Raw genomic sequence first — 25,875 nt, 5'->3', positions numbered from 1 at the left:
AAAAGTTTTCAACTCATTTGGAAAAACAGCTAGGCATGTTGTTGCTGATCACGTGGTTAAGAAGGCAGTTTGATAAGAAACTGATGAACTGTCTTCCGAAGTGGCTGCACCATTTTGCGTTCCTACCAGCAAAGGATATAAGATCGTCTGACCCAAAGTATTTGAGCACAGCATCTAGTGCATCATTGTCTGACCACTACGTTATGTTGTCACAGGGAAAACCCCAAGGAAACCAAGCTTAAGCATAAAAATAAGAATAATATATTTTTTTAATTAAGCAGAAATATCAGCAACAGAAAAAAGGGGAAATTATTTGAAGAAATAATGGCCAGAAATGTTCACAATTTGATGAAAAACATTAATCTACACATCTAAAAAGCTCAAGGTAGAGACTTTCCCGGTGGCGCAGTGGTTAAGACTCCGCAAGCCAATGCAGAGGACACAGGTTCGAGCCCTGGTCTGGGAAGATCCCACATGCCACGGATCAATAAGTCTGTGTGCCATAACTACTGAGGCTGTGCTCTAGAGCCTGCGAGCCACAACTACTGAGCCCGTGCGCCATAACTACTGAAGCCCACGGACCTAGAGCCCGTGCTCCACAGCAAGAGAAGCCACGGCAATGAGAAGCCTGCACACTGCAACAAAGAGTAGCCCCTGCTCGCCGCAACTAGAGAAAGCCTGCGTGCAGCAACAAAGACCCAATGCAGCCAAGAATAAATAAATAAATAAATAAATAGATTAATTTTTTTTTAAAAAAGCTCAAGGTAAACACAAAGAAATCCACGCCTAAGCACATCCTGGTCAAACCATTAAAAACCAAAAACAAAGAGAAAAATCTTGAAAGCAGCATGAAGAAAAAGGCTCATTACATACAGAGGAACAACGATGAATATCAGATTCCTCATATGAAAGAATACAGGCAAGAAGGAAGTGGGATGACATAGCCAAAGTCCTAGATGAAAAAACTGTTAACCAACAATTCTATATCCAGAAAACTATTCTTCAAAAATGAAGGTGAAATACATTCCCAGTTAAACAAAGACAGAGAGAATTTATTGCTCTCTGATCTTTCTTGCAAGAAATATTAAAAGAAGTCCCTCAGACTGAAAGGAAATGACATCAGATGGTAACTTAAGTCCACATGAATAAATAAAGTGCTCTAGAAAAGCAAATACCTATTTAAAAATAGGTTTATATAAAGGTGTCCACACATCAACTTCTATGGGAATGTCCATAGCAGCAGTATCTATAAGAGGTTAACGGTGGAAACAATCCACATGTCCATCAACTGGTGAATGAATAAACAAAATGTGGTATATCCATACAATGGAAGGCTATTCAGCACCAAGAAGGAATGAAGTACCGAGAGGGCTCAGAACTGATTTATAAAAGCCTGAAACTGAGCTCCAGCTGTGAAAACAAAACCGATGACTCAAGTTTGTAGTCTACACATATGGGAAAAATAACAAATGATAGAACCGCTGGGTAGCTATAAGTCCCTCCAAGTGAAAGTTGCTACCTCTGGGCTGATCTGCATACGAAGCAAGTAGTAGAAACATCTAGACTACACCCTGGCCAACCCACATAGGTGATGGGGAAAGCGGGCTTTATTAGCACCAAACCCATTGCAACTTAAGATTCAGGGAGAAGTACAAAGCTATGAGATGGCAGCCTGAGATCAATTTGCAGCTCAATAATAGATTTTAATATATGGCCTTAATAGATTAACTCATTCCAATTATTCAACAAACAGGTAGTGAGGAGCTGCTTCCTCTCAGGCATGGTGTTAGGTGATAGGAATGTAAAGAAAGTAAAACTTAGCTGATGATCTTGAGCAGTTTGCTTGTTGACATGAAGCATCTTGTGTGTTTTTTTCCTAGTCTGTAGAACATGGAGAACACAGGTTCATCTTCTTTCTCAGAAAGCTGCTTATCAAGAGCTCCTTCACACCATCAGAATTTTTGCTTATTATTCAGTCCCCTGAGCTTGAGCAAATCAGACCTAGAGGGAGTTCTCTGGTGGCCTAGTGGTTAGGATCCCCGGCTTTCACTGCCGTGGCCCAGGTTCAATCCCTGATTGGGGAACTGAGATTCTGCAAGCCACACAGCATGGCGGGAAAAAAAAAAAAAAATCAGACCTGGAAAGTCAGCTTCTTAGGAGAGCTGCCTTCTCCCTCTGCCTCTGTGGGGGACGAAGAAGGAGAGAGTTGGGGGAAGGAAGAGGAGTGGGGAGGGAAAGTTAGGGCCATAGGTAGAGGCCTGGCAAGAGCCACAAAGCCCTGACAGTGGACTGACCAGTCCTGCTATAAAGGAGAAAAGAGGCACAACAAATGGGCACCTAGGGGCTCAGTCCAGCATCCTCAGGAATGACACCCGCCTCCCCCAGGGTCCTCACTGGCCTCTGCATCCCTGCTGAGAGCAAAATGTGAAGGCTGTGGAAACAATGACTTAATTTTACTCTGTATTACCGTCGTTTACATATGTCTCTCACAATTCTCACAACTTTTCATTCCTTGCCGGCAGACACCATGATTAATATATTTTGTCATCTTGCTTCCCCAGCCTCTGTGCCTAATATTAGCAATAATAATAACTATTATTCCTATTGAAGCTAACGTCTGCAACATGCTTACTTGATTCCAAAGACAGTGCTAAGCTTGTTGCGTGCGTTATTTACTTGAATATTCGCAACCATCGTTGAATTTGAGAGCTTATTCCTGCCATCTTACACATGAGGGAACAGCCACTTAAAGAGGTTAATTTGCATTGATTCCACACATTTCTACAAACTGGTAGAAACAAGATTTGAACCCAAGATTGGAGAAACCTTTTAACCTAACATTACATGCACTTTGTGTACTTAGTGCGTGAAAGCTGCTACCTCTGGGGCTGAACTGCCTGAGAAGCAAGTAGGTAGAAACATCTAGACCACACCCTGGCCAACCCACAAAGGCGATGGGGAAAGGGGGCTTTATTAGCACCAAATCCATTGCAATTTAAGATTCTGGGGGAAGTACAAAGCTATGAGTTGGCAGCCTGAGGTCGCTCAATGGTTGGCAAAAATCAGAAGACAACAATTAGCTTTAATATATGGCCGTGCATCCCACCCCCGGTGCCTTGTCAGGGAGTGACCCCTACGGTCAGTTCCTTTCTGCCCCGCCTCACCCTTTCCTCGCTCCCTGTTGGACCATCATGTCCAGCAAACACACATGCCTAAGTATCGCCTACTTTGAAAAAACACCTCCCTCTACCATATACCTCCTAACATGTAACCCCTCACATAGCCTCAACCTTTCTGATTCTCCTCAAATATTCCTGAAAAAGCCAGCAGTATAACCAGCCCAGCACATTATTTTCAGATCTCAGATGTTTTTGTGGAGCCTTAAAAAGTCCATCGTGCTTCTGCCCTGCCTGCCTGGGTTGCAGTCTAGTCTTTAGTTGGGCAGAAGAGCTGGCCTGGATATCCTATCATGGCTCAATTTCTAGCAGAGCTCCTGGTCATGTCACTAAGAACTTGGAATTGAGAGAAAACATGATTCTGCATGAACTCCACATATATTTCTTAATGGAAGCACAAAGGACCATTTCAGAGTATGGCTCTGAGTGATTACTTTAACCTCCTCATCTACTGAATTGGCGAAGTAACATTCAATTTTACTGAATTATGGTGAGTTATGTTATTAGCTGTAGGATCTATATAAATCGAAAATCAGGCAATAAAAATAAAAAGACCTTAAAAAGTTGGGAGCACTCTGTGAAGGCAAGGTATTGCTTAAAAGACATGAGCTTAAGAAATTGAAATGAGTTCTTATATAACGTGGGGTGATTTTTCCTACGGGTTTTATTTATGGTTTCCTCCTGATGTGCTCTAACAGAAATATCACAATTCAAAATTGAATAGTAATTCTTAACCTGCATCTAGCTTCTTGGCTACAAGAGACATTCACTGAACTTTGGAACTCAAGTTGTGCCACCCCCTGTGGTTGACGCCTGAGAATCAGAAGGAAATGAGAGAGCGAAGCAGCATACGAAGAAGGTTCTTGGGTAATCCTCTGCTTTTGAGAACCTTCCACCTGGAAAAATTACCTGGAAAGTGTTGCGAATGGCACATGATTTCTAAATGCCAGGATCGGAGTTGTGGGGAGGGGAGAACACGTTGTAACGTGACCTCGTGAGGCTGGCTTGGCCCCAGGAACCAGCCTCTTCAGGAAAGACATCACCAACACGGGTGACGAGGATTAAGACTTACTTGAGGGCATGAAACCTCATTAGCTCTTCATTAACCCAGAATTTATGCCATTAGACTGAGTCTGGTTTGATGTTTATCTTTGATTTGCCAGTCCTTTCATGCAAAATCAAAATTGCAGGGGGAGTGCTCAAGGTACAGTCAACTCTTCATATACAATAGGGATATGTCTGCGGGCGTCTGTGAATGGTGGTGGGACTTTGAATTCCCTCCTTACGAGGCAGTCAAGCGGATATGAAAATTTTCAGTGAGCTTCATATTCTTAATGATTCTCCATAGGCATTTACAAACCTGCCTAAAGATCCGTCTTTGTCAAACTACTTCTTTCCCTTTTTACTGCCATAGCCAAAAGTTGCTGGTTTTTCTGGGTCCATTTTCTACAGACTTAAAAAAAAAATGAATCAGTCCTTAAGAATTACAGGGTCTCTGAAGTCAAGTAGAAAACATTAACGCTACTTTGGATTCACGCCCACACTCTGGCCTTGTTATCCACGGGATTCGAATTTGTACCTCAGTAAAATCGGATGGATCCCAAGTCACTAACTCCATGCTTGCCAAATCTGCAAACGTCAAGGCACTGTTGTAGCTCAAAGCAGTGCTTCTTAATCCCAGTTCTTGTATCTTAATTCATTGTGAGACTGAAAGTCATTTGTTACCAAAAATAAAGAGCCGACAATTACAAATAATGTCCTTAAAAATAAATGAGAGAGATTGATTTAACGTTATCCCGTGAATTGAGATATGCTTCTTTTAGTGAGAGAAAAAATCTTGCCTTCCAAATACAATTGCCAAAGACCCACAGCCTGTCTTACCTAAGACCAAACATTCAACAACAAGTGGCCACTATGACGTATCATTAACCGTTGGGTATTTCAATACAGTTAGCTTAAATGTCCTGGGAAGTTTTGGAGGTTTCACAGGAATGTCAAACACGTGCACGTTGTCTATCAGAGCAGGAGAGAGCTTCAGCAATGCTGTAAAGAAAGAGTACAAGCTATTTCCAAGGACTCCAAGAAATGCCGTTTATATACCCACAGACATCGGAAATATTAAACTAAAAGTCAATCTCGTCTAGTTCCTAGGATGGTACCCCAGTAGCATGTTATTGAGTGTCCATACACATACTCCCCTGCTCTTCCTGGATTATCGCCACCCCCAAGCACATCATATTCATTCATTCAACTGACAGCTACTGAGCAGCTATGAGATGCCAGCGCTGGACTGTGCACGGGGTTCCAGCAGGACCAAGGCAGATGGCCACGCCCTTCCACACCTCAGTGCCTCGTCCAGGATCTTCTCATCTCTCCTCCCCAGTTCTGTGTCTCTCTGGTCAACCCCTAAGCACCCGCCTAGGCCCAGCTCACATGGCACCTCTTCTGTGGAACCTTTCGCGATCCTCATCTCCCCACGTTCTCTAGAAGAATCAGGTACGTCCTAATCTTTATTCCCATGGTGCTTGACACGTATGTCTGTTACAGAATCCGTCATGCTGTGTTAGGGGAGTTGAGTGTTTCTCCTCAAAGAGAAGATGAATGCCTCTGAATCAGGAAATGTGTTTGTTTTTATAACAGTTTTATTTTTTAACAGTCTAACGGTGCTTAACAATGTTTAAGAAACATAAATCGGTTGCTGAATAAATGATGATTTGGCTGACCTGAATGTACGTGAAATTATACTTGATTTACTGTGCTCTGCATTTAAGAACTCTTCAAAAACACATTTCAGAGTATCTCCTGTGACTATATAAGAGGATGAATTTGTTTATTTGCTGCATTTTCTTAGGCTATGTATAAGAATTGTGAAACTATGGCACACCCTCAAACAATATAAAATTACAGAGACCCAATGGTTCAGGAAGGAGAAAATAATTCAGCAAAGACTTCAGCTTCTGTGAAAAACACAATCTGTTTTTCAGTTTTGTTTTAGTGATGTTAGTACACTGTGTGGGTCTGAATTTTGACTGAATTTAACTGCTGTGTTCTCTAGTCTATGAGAAAACGCCTCCATTTTTCACACAATCGGGAATAATGCCTTTGTGAAAAATGCCTCTGACCTGCTTCTGCTTCCTAATGACCTCACTTAGCGTTTTGGTTTTGTGGGTTTGCGTCCCTCTGTGAGGCAGCGTCAGCCTGCCAGGGCCCCGGCACAGCCCAGGAGGACTCAAGGGAAGGGACATGGGGAAGGGCTTTGTCAGCCACGAGTGCTAGAGAAGCATGAGGAGATTGTTGTCATTATTAGTCAGTGCCTTGAGAAGCTGAGGGTATAGACCAGGGTTAGCAAACTTTTCCTGTAAAGGGCCAGATAGTAAATATTTTCCATTTTGCAGGCCATGTGGTCTCTGTCACAACTGCTCAGCTCTGCCATTGTAACAGGAAAGCCCCATAGACATTAAGTAAATAAATAAATGTGGTTGTGCTCCTACATAACTTTATTTCTGGATACTGAAATTTGAATATCATAAAATGTTCGTGTATCACAAAATATCAGTCTTCTGATTTTTGCCAACCATTAAAAAAAATGTAGAAACCATTCATAGCTCACATAGCTGCACAAAAACAGGCAGTGGGCCAGATTTGGCCCATGGGCCATAGTTTGCTGATCTCTGCTGTGAACCATGGAAGAGTTGTCTACCAAGATGACCAGTGGCGGGGCTTCCCTGGTGGCGCAGTGGTTGGGCATCCGTTTGCCAATGCAGGGAACACGGGTTCGGGCCCTGGTCCGGGAGGATCCCACATGCCGCGGAGCAGCTGGGCCCGTGTGCCACGACTGCTGGGCGTGTGCTCTGGAGCCTGTGGGCCACAACTGCTGAGGCCTGTGCGCCTAGAGCCTATGCTCTGCAACGGGAGAGGCCACTGCAATGAGAGGCCTGCGCGCTGCAACGAAGAGTGGTCCCCGCTCGCCGCAACTGGAGAAAGCCCGCGTGCAGCAATGAAGACCCAACGCAGACAAAAATAAAATAAATAAATTTATTAAAAAAAAAAGAGATGACCAGTGGCCAATAGAGCCCACTGAGACTATCGGAACAGCTTCAGAACAAACGCTCAAAAGATACTGAACTTGGTGGCACTGGAAAGCCACACTAGCTCGCAGCAATTTAATGTCTTTCTATGAAAATAAGTGTGCTCCTCACGTGCGTTGTTTCTCCGACCTGAGTTTATTTTCCACTGAGAGTACTGGGTTCTCCAACTATGGGTGAAGGTCAGGTTAATATGAGTCAGCCCCTATGGGCTCAGGGGAAGGGATACATGAGCCCAGGTGGAGAATCTCAGGTGTCTGAAATTCACATTCAATCATTCATCATCCCTTAATATAACTCTTTAGGTGAAGATGTCAAGCTTTGTCCTACAAGGATAAGCAGCATTAGGAGAAGATTCTCTTTGGATTGGAATTTCCAGACAGAAGGGAAGGATTAGAGAAGCAACCATCGAAATTTTGGTAGCCCCACCAGCTTTTCTCAGCTCTGCACAAGCAGAGGATGTCAGGGCCAGAAGTCTGTGTTTCTGCAGATGTGGGGACTAGTTGTCCCAAAGTGAAGGTGAGTGAGAAGTAAAAGCAGAACTCCAAAGCCATGGAACCATAGCCGTTAATCTCCTTGTCTGGAGTTAACTTTTCCACCAGGATATTACTTGGTACAGGTTCTCTCATTTATCTGTCTTGAGGTGTTGAGTGTGTTGTGCTTCAGAACTGAGGTTACAGGCACTCTTCTGTTTCAGACTCACCTCCTCCAAGAAGCTTTCCTTGATTTTCTCCCTTGAACTGGAAAATACAAATCTCTCCCTCCTTTGAATTTCTGCAGCACTTTATCCATCTCTTCTCAAGGCTCTTGATATGTATCTTCATATTATATTTATCTTCAGACCCACTTGCTGAAGGAAGCAAGGTTTCTGAATCTTCCCTGCACAGCTATCACGGTGCCTTACTCAGTGTAGATACTAAATATTGAGTAAAAGTAAAAATCCATTAAGTTGACAAACTGATTCATCTATAGCAGTGCTGTCCAATAGAACTTTCTGCTCTGATGAAAGTGTTTTTCGTCTGCATTGTCCACAACAGTAGCCACTAGCCACATGTGGCTACTGAGCTGCAGAAATACGGCTGGTGTAAGTGAGGAACTGAACTTTTAATTTTATTTAATCTTATTTAATTTAAATTTAAATTGCCTCACGTGACTAATGGCTACCTGGTCTATAGGACAATAAGTAATTTCCTTTTGTGAGTGGATTATTTAGGCAGTGATCACACCATCTGACTTTAAAATATAGTGCAAATCATTTGTTGGGGCTGTTGGGTAGGAAATGTAGCAGGATGGTTGGATATTCCACTTGCCAAGCAACATAAAGATGCCCACCCCTGCCGCATTGACACCCTGGGAAGTGGGATCTCGAGGAGAGAGACAATAAACCATGAACCATGAATGAAATTAGAAGATTAATTTTATGTGATATTAACAGGAGATAAGTCCTATGAAAAAGAAAAACAGAAGAAGAGTAACGTAAGGGAGTTGAGAGTGCCTGGGGAAGGGGCCAGGCTGAGTATTAAACAGAGAGCTCCAGGCAGGCTTTATTAAGATGAAACCTGAGCTCTGACTACAGGGAGGTGATGGGAAGTTTGGGCAAAGAAAGTGAAAAAGGTACTAAACTCTGCAGAGCCAAACGGCAAGTCTGTATCGTGAGCTGAACTGCCTGGCACACTGTCACAAAAACAATGAGCCTGGTGGGGCGATGAGGAAGGAGAACAGTTTTTTGTTGGTGGTGGTTTATATTAACCAAGCTTCCATAGCAGTTTCCAGAACCAGCTCTTGAAGTTAGGAATTAAAACTAAGTGGCAGACAGGCTCACCCTGCTTTTTACTGCAATAAGTTTCTGGAAACCACATTGGAAAACACGACAGTGAAAATTCAGCCTTATTCTCTCACTGCTTTATCCAGCCTGTTTCCCCACTTTCTCCCTCAATGTCAATGCCAAGTGCTAGGAAAGCAGAGTGCCAACTGGATCTGCTTGGGGGCTGTGGGAACTGCAGAGGCTTAAATTGAAAGGGTGATTGCTGGGAAGGGCAGTGGAAGACCCAAGGTGCCTACTGAAGGCGAGCAGCAGTGAAATGTGAACGGGGGGGGGGGCGGGGGGACCACAGCAAAGAGTAGCCCCCGCTCGCCACAACTAAGGAAAGCACGCACGCAGCAGCAAAGACCCAAAGCAGCCAAAAATAAATAAAATTTAAAAAACACATGTATACAAAACAATCATACACATTTCGTTGGAACGCGTACCAAAAAAAGTACACATTAGGCAGTATTGAGATGGAGAGGGAAAGAAACAAAAGTAGGCAAATAGTAATAAAAGCAGAATTAAAAATCTTTTAAAGAAGCTGGAAGATTTTTCAGGCTGGTGGAGCGACTCCTAACCCCTGACCTGCAGGGCTCTCAGGGGCTGTTAGGTGTGTGCTGGAATATTGTGTAATTTGTGTAGTACTGTGCTGTTTATTTAAGGTAATATATTTAGTTAGTTAGCTTATGTAGCCTTTCTATCACCTAAAGGGATCTCAAGTGGTCCGAAACCAGTTCCAGTAGCTCCAGTCACACTGTTTTCAAAGGTAGGCTTCCCGTCAACACACCTGTCTCATTCATGCCTTGGTTTTGCGCACTCTCTCTCTCCGGCCAGAAAGTATCCTATTTAATCCTATTCAAGGTCTCTGAGAGCAGGAAAGGTTCTGATTAGTCACATGAGCCAATATCCAGTGTGGTGCACTCCTCCACTCCTACCAGAGAGGGTTCTCACATCAGGCATCTGGTCCAACCTATGGATGGCCTTCAGGCAAAAATTCCTGGCTCACAGATTATGGGAGAGAAGTTTTAATATTATAAAACAAAGCATGACACACACCCCCTTCTTTTTTTCTTGCTTGAGGATGCCTCTCTCAGAAGGAAGGATTATTGTGAGTCTTCCTGGCACTTCACACTCTCATTGTGGCATGTGGCCGAGACAAAGCAGGGGCACTGCTGGTGAAACTCCAGGGATCACAGGAATTGAAAACCAGACGGACTAGCCTGTATACCCAAACATGGGCAGCTTGGTAAGTGACAAGCTCTCTAGTCCAAAGACAGCAGGCTTTGGAGTCAGTTCATCTCCAGGGAACATCCCGACACTGGCACTTTTCAATGTAGACTTTTGGCCCCTGACATTACTGCCTCCCTCACAGGACTGTTGTGTGATGATGCATTCACGCGCTTAGCAGGGTGATGAAACATAGTATTAGTTTAAAACGTATCTGAGTTTCATTTCTTCCCCTCATACTTGGCCCCTGTTGAAAAGTGTTACTGAAGACCACGTAGCCTCTGTGTGAGTGAATGAAGGAGCTACAGACAAAGCTGTTGTTTACCCATAGCTTGCCCCTACCTGTTTAAACTAGATTATTTTCCTCCAATCTTTCCCATTAAAAATAATTGCTTCCAAATATATTTGAATATATTAATTTCTTTTCTTTCTCCTCCCTTCTCCGAGAATTATAACTAATAGATCAAAACTTGAGAGCAGAGAGTATGTGAGTCACTAAACCAAAATAAGGGCAAGTTAACAGCCAAAACTTCTGTAGCACTTGTGCAGGAAAACTGACCGATTTTGAGGTTATAGAAACAATCTCTATGAGTTTGCAACACTCACGCCTGTTTTATGTCCAAAGCTGCATTCATTCCCCACCCTGCATTCTAGTCTTATATTCTACCAGATTGATTGGGTGGAATTCAACTCTGCTTGACATTTTTGCAAACACCTGACCCCAGTTACAATTTTGTTAAAAAATATTTTTTCCTACGAAAATATTTATTTCATTCATCCTGAACCTTTATGACCATTTCCAAGATCCTAAGTTAGTACATCTGGAAAACAAGTGAGTATTCTCTTAAACCAATTCCTAACTATACCTTTCAGCTTCCAAAATGATGTTCTCAAGTCAAAGGATCAATGACACTGTGTGCAATTATACTTTACAATTACTTTTCCTGATTTCACAATAATGGGAGCTAAACTCTGGAAGAAATAGGGGGCAGCCCCAGATTACTGCACGGCCCTGCCATCTGTGAGGGTGGGGCAGTGAAAGCTTGGGAGTGCCAGCAGGGGCTCTGGGAAGTCAAGTCTTTTACCAGGTTAAAAATGTCAGCAGAAAAATATTTCCACATAGTGTATTAAAGAATACTCTCATCCATTCTATTTTATTGGACATTAATGGCACTTATTAATTAAGGCACACGTCCCTTACAAAATGAATGAATAAATGTTTACCAACCAAATTAAAAACAAAAGCTTTCCTGTCAAAAGAAAAAAACCGAATGAATGAAATACTCAAGGAAAAGGACTGCTGTGCTGCTGAGGGGGAAAAATATGTCCTGCATTTTTTAGATGAAGCAGAAATATAAGTTCAGAATCTTAAAATCTCAATCTATCCAATCTCTCAAAATTAGAAATTAATTGCCAATTTGCCAGGTGTTTGCCACTGAAATTTAACTTCTGAGTTGGTTCTTATAAATTCAAAAATGTTACCACTTATATGTGGAATCTAAAAAATAAAACAAGTGAATGTATATAACAAAACAGAAACAGACTCACAGATACAGAGAACAAACTAGTGGTTACCAGTGGGGAGAAGGAAGGGGGGAAGGGCAAAATAGGAGTTGGGGATTAAGAGGTACAAACTACTATGTATAAAATAAATAAGCTACAAGGATATATTGTACAACACAGGGAATATAGCTATTATTTTGTAATAACTTTAAATGGAGCGCAATCTATAAAAATATTGAATCTATGTACTACGCTGTACACCTAAAACTAATATAATATTATAAGCCAACTGTATTTCAATTTAAAAAAATAAGGAGAAATCAAGAATCTGGTAGGCACTGGATGTTGAAAGCCTGTTTAAAAGAAAAAGGCAAGCTGCTTAAAATGTAGAATGGCGAAAGAAAATATTTACAATGCAACATTTTAAGTCAAGCACTTATAAATAGTAGTTGAAATAAATAAATACATTAGACTGTGTTTGCTATAACATAAAGTAAAACTTCCTAACAAGATTATGAAAGTGATTTTTATTATTTTGGTAATGGTGTCCTATTACAGGTAATTACAGGTGTAGAATTTTTTAAATTTGGTATATCAAACAGTAAAAGCCACATATTAATGCTGTGTCCCCCAGATCTATTTCGGTTACAACTATGTATTACAGTTGCTATGTACAGATGGAAAGCATACATGATAAAATACAAAAACAAGGAAAGGTTAAATAAGAAGTTATCCTTGAATTATAAACATCTACTAAAGTATACCTTTGTATTACAAAGTTGTGTCATAGCTAAAAAACATACAAATTAATACATAATGCTGTGCAACTATTTGATCTAATATAGATGTGATATGAAAATAGTAAGGCCATAATAGCATTTCACAGGTAAAGGCTAAGTTCTGAGACATGAAAGCTTTTAGATAATCCACAAAACAAACCTGAGACATCTTCCTCTTGTTTTGGAAAAAAAGCAGTTTCCTTACAAAGTCAAAGCTCTCATATATAAATGAAGCATTTAATAAACAATATACTTTAACTATTGTAATAACCTGGATTAGATGTTCTGAGTAAAATGGTGACCAGCAAGTACATTCTTTCTCTGGCAGAAATAATATTAGATTTTCTGATCAAGCTAGTAACCTGATTACGGTAGCCCCCAAATTTGGTTATTTTCATTTGTTTGTTTTTGAGTTTGCTTTCCTTCCTTTAACTGGGTTACAAACATATTAAATAAACCAGGAAATCTCCCACCTTACTTTCTTCTACCTCAGCCCACTGCCGAAAGTGCCAGATGAACCGAGCCTACAGACATAAAACCGGCTACAGCACATCTGGACCCGGTTGACTTAAGCAGGCATCCAGATTGGTACATGATTACTTTTGCTACCACACCATCTATCAGAGTAAGCAGGCTAGGGCAGTGCCAAATTACTGTCTCAGCCCTGCAGGGGGTGGGGTGCAGGGAAGGGTGGGTAACAATGTTTTGAAATAGCCAGTACCCCCAAATTGAAAAGTATTGGGTAAGCCTGATTTCCACAGTTGACTTTAGTGCCTTTAAAAATAGTGGCACAGTGTTTTCATATTCAAGAGGTACAGCTGTGAGATTTTATTAACTAAAATTATATAAAATTTTTATTAATAAAAATTCCAAATTATAAAACAGAGTTGCTATGTTGTAGATTTTTTAAAAATCTACTTGCGATTCAACACTGGCACGTGGAACATCTTTCTTCTAAATATTCATACTTCAAACTAATTAATTTTGAAAGAGTAGGAGAATGTCTAACCATCTTTCTTCCTTTTCTTTTTATTTTCCACTCCTTTCTCGTACCAGACCCCACAACCATCATACACTCCTCCCTTTATAATTTTGATAAAAAGTTTCCTAAAAGCTTAATGAAATGTAGCAAGCAGTAAGCTTTTAGGACACTGCACAACTTCTTTTGGATGTTTGCAAGCAAAATACTTAAAACTCCAAACTTCACTTTGTACGTTGTCAATCTTCCATCACTTTTTAAAAACGGTTTTCAGGTTATTTACATAAACTGAACATATATATTTTGTTCAAACTTTATGTTTTCACAGTTACCAAAGTGACTGCTCGCTGGGTTGGCCATCTTAAATAGCACAGCTGATCTGACTGGCTCCACTGAAATGCAATGCAATCCTCCAAACAATCTCCCAAGACTGATTCTGACTTTCCAAAACACAAACACCAATGCTATTTTTTGAAAATCATTTAAAAGAGAAACTAGGTCCATGATAATGGGAATTTCCCCCCTTGTTATTTAATAAAGAACATGCAGATAATTCATTGCATTTTTTCATTATTCCCCAGGCAGACACAGCTTCGATCTCTCTGCCTTTCACAGGCTAATGGTCAGATTTCCAGTAACTTCCTAGAACTCAATAATCAGAATGGCTTTAAAATAAAATTAAAATTTAAGCACGTCAAGAGTTTGGAATTAAAACATATTAACTAGATCAATTTCAAAAAAAGATTCTGTATTGTGAATATAATTTTAATAAGCATGTTATAAAGTGATAAGGAACACATCTTGCAGATCTAATTTTGAGATTTTTCATTCAAATTTTGGATGAGAGAAGAGACTTTGCTTCAACTTGCTTTCCACGATGTCAAAAACAGTTGATTTAATCAAGTTCATACCATGTATTTGAACCAAAATTGGTTAAATTAGTTGTACTTTTCTATTTGCTGTGACATTATAAAAGACACTTTTCAACCCTTTCTTGACCAAAATAATTAATACTGTTTAATAATAAAATAACTAATACATATTGCTTCTGAATAATTATGTAATATATGTACCCATATTGAACACTACTTGGTGACTTTTTAACCTATGAGATTTACTGAAGTCAGTACATTACAATCACACAACTTAAAGCTTAGCTAAGCTGGTAACTTTTTTTTCTCATGATTGAAATTCTGTACTTTGGCAACCAAGAGCAGTATGACTTCAACTTGGAATTTTTTACAATTTACACTTTAAAATTCATGAAATCACTGAAACCCACTAAATCAACTGCTATTAATTTCTTTCCAAGCAAATAACTTTATGACTCATCCAGAAAAGTAACAGGAAGCCCATCAGTTGGCAAAAAGATAAATCCATCCATAGATATTAGAGCCTAACCAAGCTATTTTATTGAAAAGGTGAGAAGGGAATTTCTGGTCTTTACTTTTTCCCTTATCACCCCAAATCACATGTCTTACACTGAAATTATTTGCCTTTGCATATTCAACAGTATTTCCTGAAACTTGCTTAATACGGTTTTCGATGGAGCAGACTTCAGCACACAGAACATCCATCTTGGATCCCACCCGACAAGGCATGGTTACTAATATGCCTCTTTATTAGGTAGTTCTGTATATATGCACATGTGTGTTTTAACTCCAAAGAATGCTCCCTCAAGAAATTATGATTACCAACATTCAATATATGTATAAAAATTCTTTGGGTCCTTTAATTCTTTGACTCAAAATATCTCCTGGAGCTCCTACACAGCCCACTGCTCATGAGGTGCCATTCTGAGGACATGTGTACAAAGCACATCATCGGCGGGTCAGTTGGTTTATGCTCACTTTAGAGGCTAATTGAGAAAGTGGCACAGAGGAGCTAGGAAAAAGAAAAGCAAACCTTAATTTTACTCTCCATCCCCCAAGACTTGTGTACTTATAAAATTTCTGCTTGCCTCTGGCTTCTCACTGGCAGTCTTCCTCAGCTTGTAACTTCTGGACAGCACTGTCAAGGAGCTCCATGGACTCTCTGAGAGTGACATTGATTTTAAATGACTTGGGTTTAATGGTCAGGCCGTAATTAAAATCCATTTTCGAAGGCTCGTCTGGATTGGCCCTGAAATTGCACTCATGAGCTAGGATGGAGATGAAGAGAAACAGCTGCATCTTGGAAATCTCTTCCCCGATGCACCGCCGTCTGCCCACTGAAAAAATCATCACACTGCTGGCCAGGTCCTTATTGATGAAGCCATCCTTGTCCAAGAATCGGGCTGGATCAAAGTCTTCTGGGTTAGACCATTTCACTGGGTCATGATTCACGGACCACTGGTTAACAAAAACCACCGTGTCCTTGGGGATGTGGTAGCCCAAGACAGAAGCATTGGCCGTGGTGGCGTGAGGAATGGTGACGGGCACAAAGCTGGAGAAGCGCATGGCTTCATAAAGGAAGGCCATGACGTAGGGCAGGTGCGGTTGGTCGTCCAGGCAGGGCAGCCGGTCCCTACCCACCACTTGATCCAGTTCTGCCTGTACCCGAGCCTGCACTTCCGGATACCTGTTTGGTTTTTAATGCAGAGAGAGAAAATAAGTCAGGAACACTAATTCTTCTTTCATCTAGAAAGCCCATTACAATTTATTTTAATACCACTGTTCTTTAAACTGGCTATCTGAATCAGAAACTGAATTAAGATTTCCAGCAAAAAAAAAATCTAAAATGGTTTCCTAATTTATCACTGCATTACAGGATGGAGTTTGTTATATTTCCTGTAATAAGTCTCCCATGGCTCAAGCTCTCTTTCCCACCATAAGTCAAAAAAAGGTCTAAGTTTTCTCAGCCTGAAAAAGCACAACAATGGATAAGGTCGACTTCTCCATGGGGCACAGCAGGGACAGTGCCTACGACCCACAGCACTTTTGAGGGACTCATGAAAATTCATTTCTTATCAGAAGAAAATAAACTTTTAGGTCAACGAGAATGTTTCAATATATAATTTTAATATATTAATCTTTATACCAATGTAGTCATAAAATTTAATTAAAAAATTTTTTATTGAGTAAGGTGTCTACAAAGGCAAAAGCACCGGGGTCCACAAAAATTAAAATGTAACCCTCAAAGTGAGTTCTTCTTTTCTCCTCATCTCCCTAGACAATTCCAGCAGACACACTGTTCTCATTTTATACAAAGATAATTGGTATCCCGAGAGATAAAGCTGCATATCTTCTAAATTTAAAAGCAAATCCCCAGTGTTCACGAGATTACGGTACAGATTGTAATACTTATTCACTGTTGCCAATAAAACTAGTACAATCCTTTCGGAAAACAAAGCAAGATCTATAAGGGTAACTCCTCCCCACCCTTTTAAAACCCAGTGATCTAGAAATGTATTTTCAGGAAATAACTTAGCAGGTGCAAAAACATAACCACAATAGCTGAAATTTTAAAAATGCAATCAACATTAAAACACAAGAAATGATTGTACATAACAATCCGTTACTATGGCAAAATGTTATGTAGCCATAAAAAATTACTAAAATCAAGTTTAAAAGACAGGGAAATGTCCACTACAGTGAGTGGAAATGTCAGAAGTCAAAACATTTGTAAATAATTCTTGCGAATCTGAAAAAAGAATTAAGCACACATGTGGTGAAATTATGGGTGATTTAAAAAATCGCTTCTTTAGCTTCATACTTCAGGGGTCTGCAAACTTTTTCATAAAGGGCCAGATAGTATATATTTTAGGATTTGTGGATCAAACCCTCTGCCTCCCAGCTATCCAACTCTGCCTTCTGCTGTAGTGTGAAAGCGGCCATAGACCATACAAGAATGAATGGGCATAGCTGTATTTCCATAAGACTTACATACAAAAACAGGTAATGTAATTTGCCAACCCCTGTCGTATTTTTTCACTAAAAAGAAGAAAAAAGGACTCATTAGCTATACCGAATTGAAAGTGATCCCAAAATTGTTTTACTTCTTTTTGCTGCCCAATTGGGGTACCCGGAGAACGATTTACAATTCGGTTTCTAGTGAAAAAAAGAAAGGCTGTTTCAAAAGATAACATGCTTATCTGAGGATGCAAAGGACTTATTGATCCCATTCTTGAATTGTCTTCTTCCTGACCTGTTATTATTGACTTCTCTTTTTCGATTTCTGCCCCTCCCCCATATGTGTTTCCATGATATTAATACTGAAAAGTGATTTTAAATATAACCAAAAAAAAGAAAGAAAGAAGAAGGATTTGTGAAAAGCAGTTGTACAGTACATAAGGAAATATAGGATTCTAATGTAGTGGATTCTAACAACAAAAGAAGTTGTTTTTACCTTCCAGTTTCTAGGGGGCCAGCAAATTCAGCTTCTCCTAGCGCTTACCTGTGCGCCAAGAAATTGCACAACCAGGATTTCTGGTGTCTCGAGGCAATCAAGAGTTGCCTTGACTGAGACATTTACCCCTGGGGTAAGGTTGCCAGATAAAATACAGGCTGCCCAGTTAGACGTGAATTTCAGATAAACAGCGGCTAATCTTTTAATATAACTATGTCCTATGTAAATTTTATTTTTTATTTGCTCAATCTGGGGATACCGGGGACCTGTTTAATTCGTGCGTGTACAAATTTAGCAGAGGTCCGCGACTGGGGTCCAACTAACCGAGCCGAGCCCAAGGATCCTAGAGGGCTGCAGGTGCCTCCCGGATACCCAGTTTGCCTTTCTAGATGCCGCTCTGCGCTCGGTACAGTTACTGCTTCTCCCATTCTTTACACTGACACTTCTAGCGCGGCGGATTTAGAAACCCAGCACAATCCGCTGGTTTCTGGCCGCTTTCCCAAAGTTTCGGATTAGCAGTCCGTGAAGCCCGACCGCCAATCGCTACCTTTGCCGGTGTACAAAGCCCTGACGAGCGGTTGGCTTTTGGCTCCAGGGCCGGGCGGCTTCCGATCCGCACTGAAGACTGGCCGAGCCGATTAGGCTGCTGTGTTTATTTAACTTTTTTTTTTTTTTTTTTTTTACTGTGCTGCCCTTTCCTTCGGAACCGTTCCAAATTTGCTTCTCCTGTGCCAGTGCGGGAGATCGGGGATGATCAGCGGGCACTGAAAAACAAATCTTGCTTTTCCAAGGGGTTTCACACAAATTTGCCCCCCCCCTCGGAGCGGGTAGCGACAAGATCAGAGATGCGGAGCCATCCGGGCGCCGCTGGGTGGGGCGGGCGTGCGCGCCCATCTCGGCCAGCATCGCGCCTTCCTGAGTCGCGCTTTCCGGACGCGGTCTCAGATTTGGGAGGTTGGGACCTGGAGCGAAACCCCAAACCCTCCCTGCGCGCTAGTCGCGACCTCAGCATATTCTAATTCCATTCTGCCTTTTACAGAGGAGGGGAGGAAGGCCATCCCAAGCTTCCTGGAGGCTTTACCTGGTGAAGAAGACGAGCAGCCACTGCAGCGCGGTGGAGAGAGTATCCTGGCTGGCGCCGAAGATGTCTGTGACGGTGGCCGGCACGTACTCTTCGTCCAGCCGCGCGCCGCCGTCGCCAAAGCCCGCGGCGGCTTCCTTTCCTGCCGAGAGCATGAAGGCGTCCATCATGTCGCGGGGAGCGGCCCCGGGCCGAAGGCTTTCACGGTGCCTCAGGAACTTGTCTAGGACGAAGCTGCTGAAGTTGCGATTGAGCGTCTCGAATTCACGGAAAGCAGTGCGCACAGGGTTGGGGAAGCGCTGCAGCCAGGGCAGCACGTCCACCAGGCTGCCCGCGCCCACCGTGCGCCCGAACTCCTCGTTGTGGCTGAGCAGCTCTCGGAACTCGGCGTCGTCGTGGCTGTAGCGGCAGCCGAAGCACACGGCGCTCATGACGTTGGCCACGGCCACCACGGTCAACGGCCGCGGGTCGAGAAAGGCGCCGCCCGCGCTGCCGCGCACCAGCAGTTCCACCAACTCCCGCGCCTCGCCCAGCACGTGGCCCTCGAGCACCCGGCGGCCGCGCGGCTGGCGCGTGGAGAAGGCTCGCATCGTGCTGTGCGCCGCGCGCCGCTGCGCCTTCCAGCTCTCCGAATACTGGCCGAAAGCCAGGCTGCGGCCACCAGACACCACGCGGAAAGAGGCGAAGGGCGGCCGGTCGGCGAACGCTGCGCCCTGCTGCACCAGGGCCTGGCGGATGGCGCGCTCGCCGTTCAGCACCACCACCGGGCAGCTGCCCAGGCGGATCTGGAAGACGTCGCCGTAGCGCCGCGCCAGGCGTGCGAACGAGACGTGAGGCGCCGGGCCCATTGACGCCGCATTTCCGATCAGCGGCCAAGCGAAGGGACCCGGGGGCGCGGACCCCGGCTGCCGCCGCCGCTGCCTCAACAGCCACTGGCCCACGTGCACCGCGGCCAGTACCGAGAGCAGCAACAGGAGCATGGTCTGCTGGGCCGACAGAGGGATAGGCGGCAGATGATCGTCCGGGCCGAGGCTGGTGGCCATGCTGGGGAGAGAAGGGCGAAGGCGTGACACTCAGGTAGGCAGAGAAAGGGGCGGGCGCCCTACGCCCCTACCCCCGGCCTCGGGCTACCATGCACTGTTGGGTAGGGAGGGGGTCGTGCGTAGGTCAGGTCAGGGCTAGCTCACTGGAGACGCCGCTGAAGACGCCTCTTGCCATCCCAAACCCATTCCCCAAAAGCGAAGGGAAGGGTCGTGTTTCTACCTCTCTGTGACCCAGACTCCCCCCGACCCCGCCCCAGCCGCGTAACGGTTCCTGCAATTCAAGGCCTTGATGCCTTTTCTCTCGGGGAAGGACGCTCAAGCCAGCGAGAGGGAAGGGAGGTCGTACGCTCGGGGCGTGGAGGCGCTCCCACCGAGAGCGTAGGGAGGTGCTTAGGCTGTGTCCCGGGAAAACTGTGCGGCCTCGATCTGGGGTGACTGCGAGGAAGAGTGCATCAAGGCTGTGGCGCTCAGTTCCCTCTAAGTCCCTACCATCCCGGCCCCTGCGCCCCCCGTTACCCCTGATCTGCGAGAACCCATCACAAGAGGCCGCAGGAAGGCGGCTCCTGTGACAGACTGACCTGCAAGGCGGCGCGGTTTCCAGCAGCGCCAGACGGCCGGCTCCGAGGACGGATTGGGGCCTTTGTGGGATTCAAGACCGCAACCTAAGTGTCTCCAGGAGGTCGGAGGCCCGCCCTAGACACCTGTTGCCAGGTTTGGGAACTTTAGCGCCCACTCTGGAGTCTCTAGGCGTCGTCAGAGCCAGAGGCGCTTGGATTGGGATGGGGGCGGAGAAAGGTGTCTTCTTTGCAGAGACCCGCTGCACCTGGGCCTCGGCAGTCAGGGTTTTCTCAGGGCGTGGGGATTGAGACTGCGGGTCGATGAACAGTCAATTCCCAGCCCCCACGCCCCCCGCACGGCTCTGACAGCTGGCGTCGCACAGGCGTGGCCCGTTTGCACAGTCACTCGGGAGAGTCAAAACGCGCCATCCCGCTTCTCTCTTTTTTAAGGTCTGTGTTGGGGAGGAGGCAGCGGGACCTGACGGGGGCGGGGCTTGCGGGGGGCGGGGCGCGCCGGAACAGTCCAAGCCTCTCGGGCTACAGTTTGGGTCGCCGTGCGCGCGGGTAGTCACGCGAGGCGGCCCCGGAGCGCCCCGACGGCCTTGGCGCAGTAGCTGGCGGCTTTCCTGGAAGCAGCGGTGTGAACTTTTCGTTTGCCCAAAAACCACTTTTCCTCGCAGTCACCCCAGATGGAGGCCGCACAGTTTCCCCGGTGCCTGAGCACCTCCCTGCGCTCTCGGTGGGAGCGCCTCCACGCCCCGAGCGTACGACCTCCCTTCCCTCTCTGTGGCTTGAGCGTCCTTCCCCGAGAGAAAACCGCTCGAGATCCTTGGGCGCCAGAACCGGGAAAGGAAACCTGTCCGTTTGGAAAAGAAAGTTCGGTTGTGGTAGCGGTTTGCCTTACTGCATCCCGAATTGTTTTATTTTTATTTTAACGTTCTCGCAAGCAAATCGGCCGGTCATGTCAGTTTTGACATGACCGCGGCGAGATTGAGAATCCCTGAAGGACGCCGCTCCCCCGCCCCGGGGCCCAGAGTGTCCTTGGTACACAAAGGTCAGCCAGCGCTGGCGCACCGCAGCTGGCCCCAAGGTTTCCCTCGTAGAAACTCCTCCAGGTGGCGCCGCCCACTGGAGAGCGCGGGGCAACGCTGGCCGCGTCGGAGGCCCTGGCGCCCGGCGGGGGAGCCAAGCTGGGACGAACACTGGAGAGGGGAGGGGAGGGAGGGCACTCTGAAGATTCCTGGAGGGAGGAGGCAGGGGGTGGGGGGTAGACGAGGAGGAGGCCAATCTCCGCGCGCCTGCGAACTTTATTGGGTTGAAAAATCTCTTCTGCTGTCGCCTCCCCCTTGCGTGCGGAGCTGTGCCTTGCGTGCGCCGCTTCTGGAAAGTCGGCTCCGCTCATGTCCCTCGGCGCTTCTCACGGCACCTGACACGCCGAGGCAGCGGCGGGGGCGGCGGCCGAGGGCGGGCGCGGACCGCCACCACCCTCCGCGGCGCACGCACAGCCGCGCCCGCCTGGGCCGCCACCCGAAGGCCGGATCTGGGCTCGCGTTGCTCTCGGAGTGGGGACTCTTGTCAAAGGGGAAGCCCAAGGCGCTTGGGCCGCGGTAGCTTCCCCGGCCGCGGCGCCCTTTCCAGTCAGCTAGTACAAAGTATTTTAAAGACGCGGGAAAGAAATGGTCTTTTCTCCAAGGTTGGGGAAAGGACGAGCCCGGAGAAAGGGTGGGATGTATCGTAGTTACCCAGGTAGGAAGTGTACTTCCGAGCCTCCGGGGTTATCAAGTGTAAGTAAAGAAGTTGGGCGTTTACCACGTGACAGCCCTGTGCTTTTTGAGCTTTACCGGCGCTGCGAATCTCTATTGTTTCCCGGTTTACAGTTGAGGAAACGGGTTCAGAGAGATGATATGACTTACCCGAGATCACACGCACTATAGTAATACATTTACAATCAAACGATATAATCTTAAATGATTTCTCTTTCCAAGTAAATGATTGAAATGCTTGCATGGGCAAAGTGGGGCGGTTTTCTACCCTCCCACCCTCCCTCCTGCTAGCTAGTAAGAAGTGGAGCCAGAATTTGAACCCACGAAGTCGCACTCCAGATCGATCATACAAGTTTACGCCGAAGGAAATCCTCAGATAAAAGGCACAAATGCCTTCTTTCCTACCTGCCTTAAAAAAACAAAAAATCAGCTGGGCAGATTTTTTTAATAGTTTCTGGGGTGTTTTGTTTTGTTTTGTTTTACAGAATTGAGGATTCTGAGGATCCTAAAGAAATAGTATGCTAACCTTCTGCAGGTAAATTGGTTTTGAATGAGGGAGGCCTGCTTCATAGCTGACTTTGGAATAACTGGTTAAATTTTAAAGAAAAATAAAGGGGTATCTTAAGAGTCTGACTTATTGAAAGGTTGAAACCAACATTAAAATATCTGATAAGAAAATGACTTTTTGTAAAATTCTCCATTCAGTAGCTTTTGAGAGGTTCTCTGGAAATGATTTTACACTTCATGATGGGGTACTCAGTTCCGTAAGGAAGTTAGTTTTTGAGCAACTGAGTAAATAAGCATTGGTTTCCCAGGGCTGTGCTGGCATATATAACCTTTGAAATGAATTTTGTAGCAACCTTACAATATCCAGCTTTAGTATGACCTTTGTCTAATCATTCAAGACTGTCACAACATATCAGTCTCTTACTAGACTTCAGTAGACAAGAACTGTGTATGGGCTAATGCCAATTTTGAGCTATCGACATTCCTGAAAGCTTTTATCACAGTATATCTCTACCAGAATCAGACGGATGGAGGTGCTTTTAAACCAAGTAAATTTCTATCTTAAAAAGTACAAACAAAGCTGTTCCTAAGATCTCCTGTTTAATTCCTAAATAATGTCATATAGTTTTTGGTAAACTAGGTACATACCTTTCTGCCACAGCAAATAGTTCAAGCAAACCCTCCTCCAAGCCATAATGCCTTGGGCTCAGCACTTGTAGGACATGCCTTCAAAAGACAGAGGAACCAGTTGGGCAAATGCTGTCAGAAAGATAGACCTTATCAATTATGACAAGCCAAAGCCAAAATGACTGGATATCGTAACGCCGGGCCTCAGGTTCTCCCAGGCTTTGCGGTGTAGACTTCTGTTAGAGGGTCCATCTGGTATCTGATGAAAACGAAGGGTAAATCCAAAGCGGCCTGTGGGTACCCCTGATCCAGCTTATGGTAGAGCCCTCACTCTAGTGAAAATCCACATCAGGCTTTTAAGTTATCTCAGTTCCTCAACCAAAGCCAGTGGCTAAGGCCTAGGGATCTCCTTTCAGTCAACAACACACAATACGGGGATTTTGCCTTCCCAAAACTCAAATTGGAATTGTTTGGTACAAATAACTTTCAAAAGAACAGCTAAGCTAGAGAGATAGTTCAAAGCAGAGGTTTAAAATACCCTGTATTGTATTGATTCCACAGAACAGAAATCCAGTTGAAGCTTGTTTAAGCAGGACAGGAATGCACTGGCTTATGTGCAGGGAAGGATAATGGTGGTACCTCACAGGATGGAAGGACTTGGGGCTGCTCGCCCCACTGTTTAGTATGCTGGTCTCTGGGCTTCGTTCCAGATACTCTTTTCATGTAGCGGGAAAGCTGGCCATGGGCAGCCTCAAATTAACTGCCCTAAGAGAAAGAGAATATGTCTCTTTCAAGGTCATGCCCCAGGCCCCTGGAAGAACTCTGTTGTTCCAGGTTGGCCTCAGGCCACCCTTGTGGCCAAAGGGCTAGTTCTGTTTTCAGAAAAGGAGAGATGGGGGTGGGGGGAACATGCTAGGAAACCAAAGGTAAGAGTACCCTCAGTCCTCATGCATCCCACTTCTGTCCATCAGTCCCTTTTGGGTCAGTCCCAAAATAATAATAAATTAGCACGAGACAGGTACCTTGTGCCTGGAGCCAGTAGCCAAGAAAGCTCAGCCTTATGGGTTTTCTTCATGGGATTTCTCTCTAGCGTAATCCCTGTGTCGATTTTATGGCTAAGCAATGTGCTCTACGGTGGAGTAGAAGCAGCAATCTCTGGCAAGTCTGACATGTGGGATGGGCAAGAATCAGTAATCAGACACATGCTAGTAGGCAGAGAAACAGGAATAAGGAGACACAGCAAGTGGCTGCAGTGACTAAGGACATGGCAGAGGGGAGAGCTGTGGATGCTGCACACAGTATCCTACAGCTTGAATATGTGAAGGGGAATTGAGAGGATAGAGGAGTTGATACCAGAACCCTGTGCTCCAGCTGACTTGCTTCTGCATCCTTCTTCCTGGTAATACACAGGCTGAGAACCACAGAGCTAAAAATACATCTTACTTCATCTCATCTAAGCAGCTATCATTTATAGGATGCACCATTATTTTCTGTACTCCTATAAAGGCTACAGGACTGCCAATTGTAATTACACCATTTGTTGTAAGACGTATTTTGATTTCAGACATGTTAAAATGGGTTTTCTTAAAGTGTGTTTTAGAGTCAACAAAGCACAATGCATGTGAGCAATGATCGTCTGGATTCTCTGCCTTTGTATTAAGCAGCGGTGGCCCTGAGGTTTCTCAGATGGGGTAGTCCCAGGAGCGTGACCTTCCAAAGCCATCTCCCCTGCCTTTTATATTATTTGATATGGATAATTGATGTTTTCTCAATCCTGTGTAAAGTGTGGGTAGAAGTAGCTTTGGAAGATTTTGCTAATTTTATCAACCTAAATATTGGGTTGGCCAAAAAGTTCGTTCTGGTTTTTCCATAATCTTACGGGAAAAAAACAAACTTTTTGGCCAACCCAATAAATCTTAAGAAGAAGATAGTCTCTTGCTAATTCAGTGTAGCTTAAGACAAGTTTCTTAGCCCTCCTCCCCTTCCAACCTGATTGCCCCATGAAGCTCTTTCCATATAGTCTGGTATTAGTGAAAGCCACAAAGCTATATTGTATTATTGTAGTTTATTATTGTAGTTTCCCACCAAAATACTTTCACGTGTATTTATTAGAAGGAAAGGGGCATCAGTGTCTGCAACGTACTTTCAAATGGTTCAAGGAAAAAAGACAAAGTGGGGGTAGGGAGAGAGAGAAGAAAATGATAAAGCAAACGTGGTAAAATATTCATAATGGGAGAATTGGGGTAAATGAAAGTTCTTTGTGATGTTCTTGCAACTTGTCTGTAAGTTTGAAACTTTATCAAAATTAAAGTTACTAAAAATTAAAAAAAGAGCATAAGAAAGAAATGTCTTCATAACATGATGATCTTTCATTATCCTTTTATTGAGAGTCTCTTAGAAGAAAGGACCATGAAA

At 44.3% G+C, this 25,875-nt stretch overlaps 1 protein-coding gene across 1 annotated transcript; it reads right to left on the bottom strand.

Annotated features, from left to right (window-relative positions):
* Nucleotides 1-15,277: 15,277 nt before the first annotated feature.
* Nucleotides 15,278-20,952, bottom strand: CYP1B1 (cytochrome P450 family 1 subfamily B member 1). The gene is made up of 3 exons (XM_065891374.1): nucleotides 20,585-20,952; nucleotides 18,964-20,007; nucleotides 15,278-16,115 (listed from the first exon to the last, which is right to left on the bottom strand). The coding sequence occupies exons 2-3, from the start codon at nucleotides 20,004-20,006 to the stop codon at nucleotides 15,527-15,529; spliced, it is 1,632 nt and encodes a 543-aa protein (XP_065747446.1). The 5' UTR covers nucleotide 20,007; nucleotides 20,585-20,952; the 3' UTR covers nucleotides 15,278-15,526.
* Between the last annotated feature and the right edge of the window lie 4,923 nt (nucleotides 20,953-25,875).

Source organism: Phocoena phocoena, chromosome 14 (assembly GCF_963924675.1).
Source record: "Phocoena phocoena chromosome 14, mPhoPho1.1, whole genome shotgun sequence".
Lineage (NCBI taxonomy): Eukaryota > Metazoa > Chordata > Mammalia > Artiodactyla > Phocoenidae > Phocoena > Phocoena phocoena.
Note: the sequence above shows the minus strand (reverse complement) of the source record. Positions and strands in the feature narration are given on the sequence as shown.

Bases quoted from the DNA above. Each gene is read 5' to 3' on its own strand.
- CYP1B1 (XM_065891374.1), bottom strand. From the start codon at position 20,006: ATGGCCACCAGCCTCGGCCCGGACGATCATCTGCCGCCTATCCCTCTG. The intron at 16,116-18,963 runs GTAAAGCCTCCA...AAAACCAAACAG, and splicing joins CTGCTCGTCTTCTTCACCAG to GTATCCGGAAGTGCAGGCTC.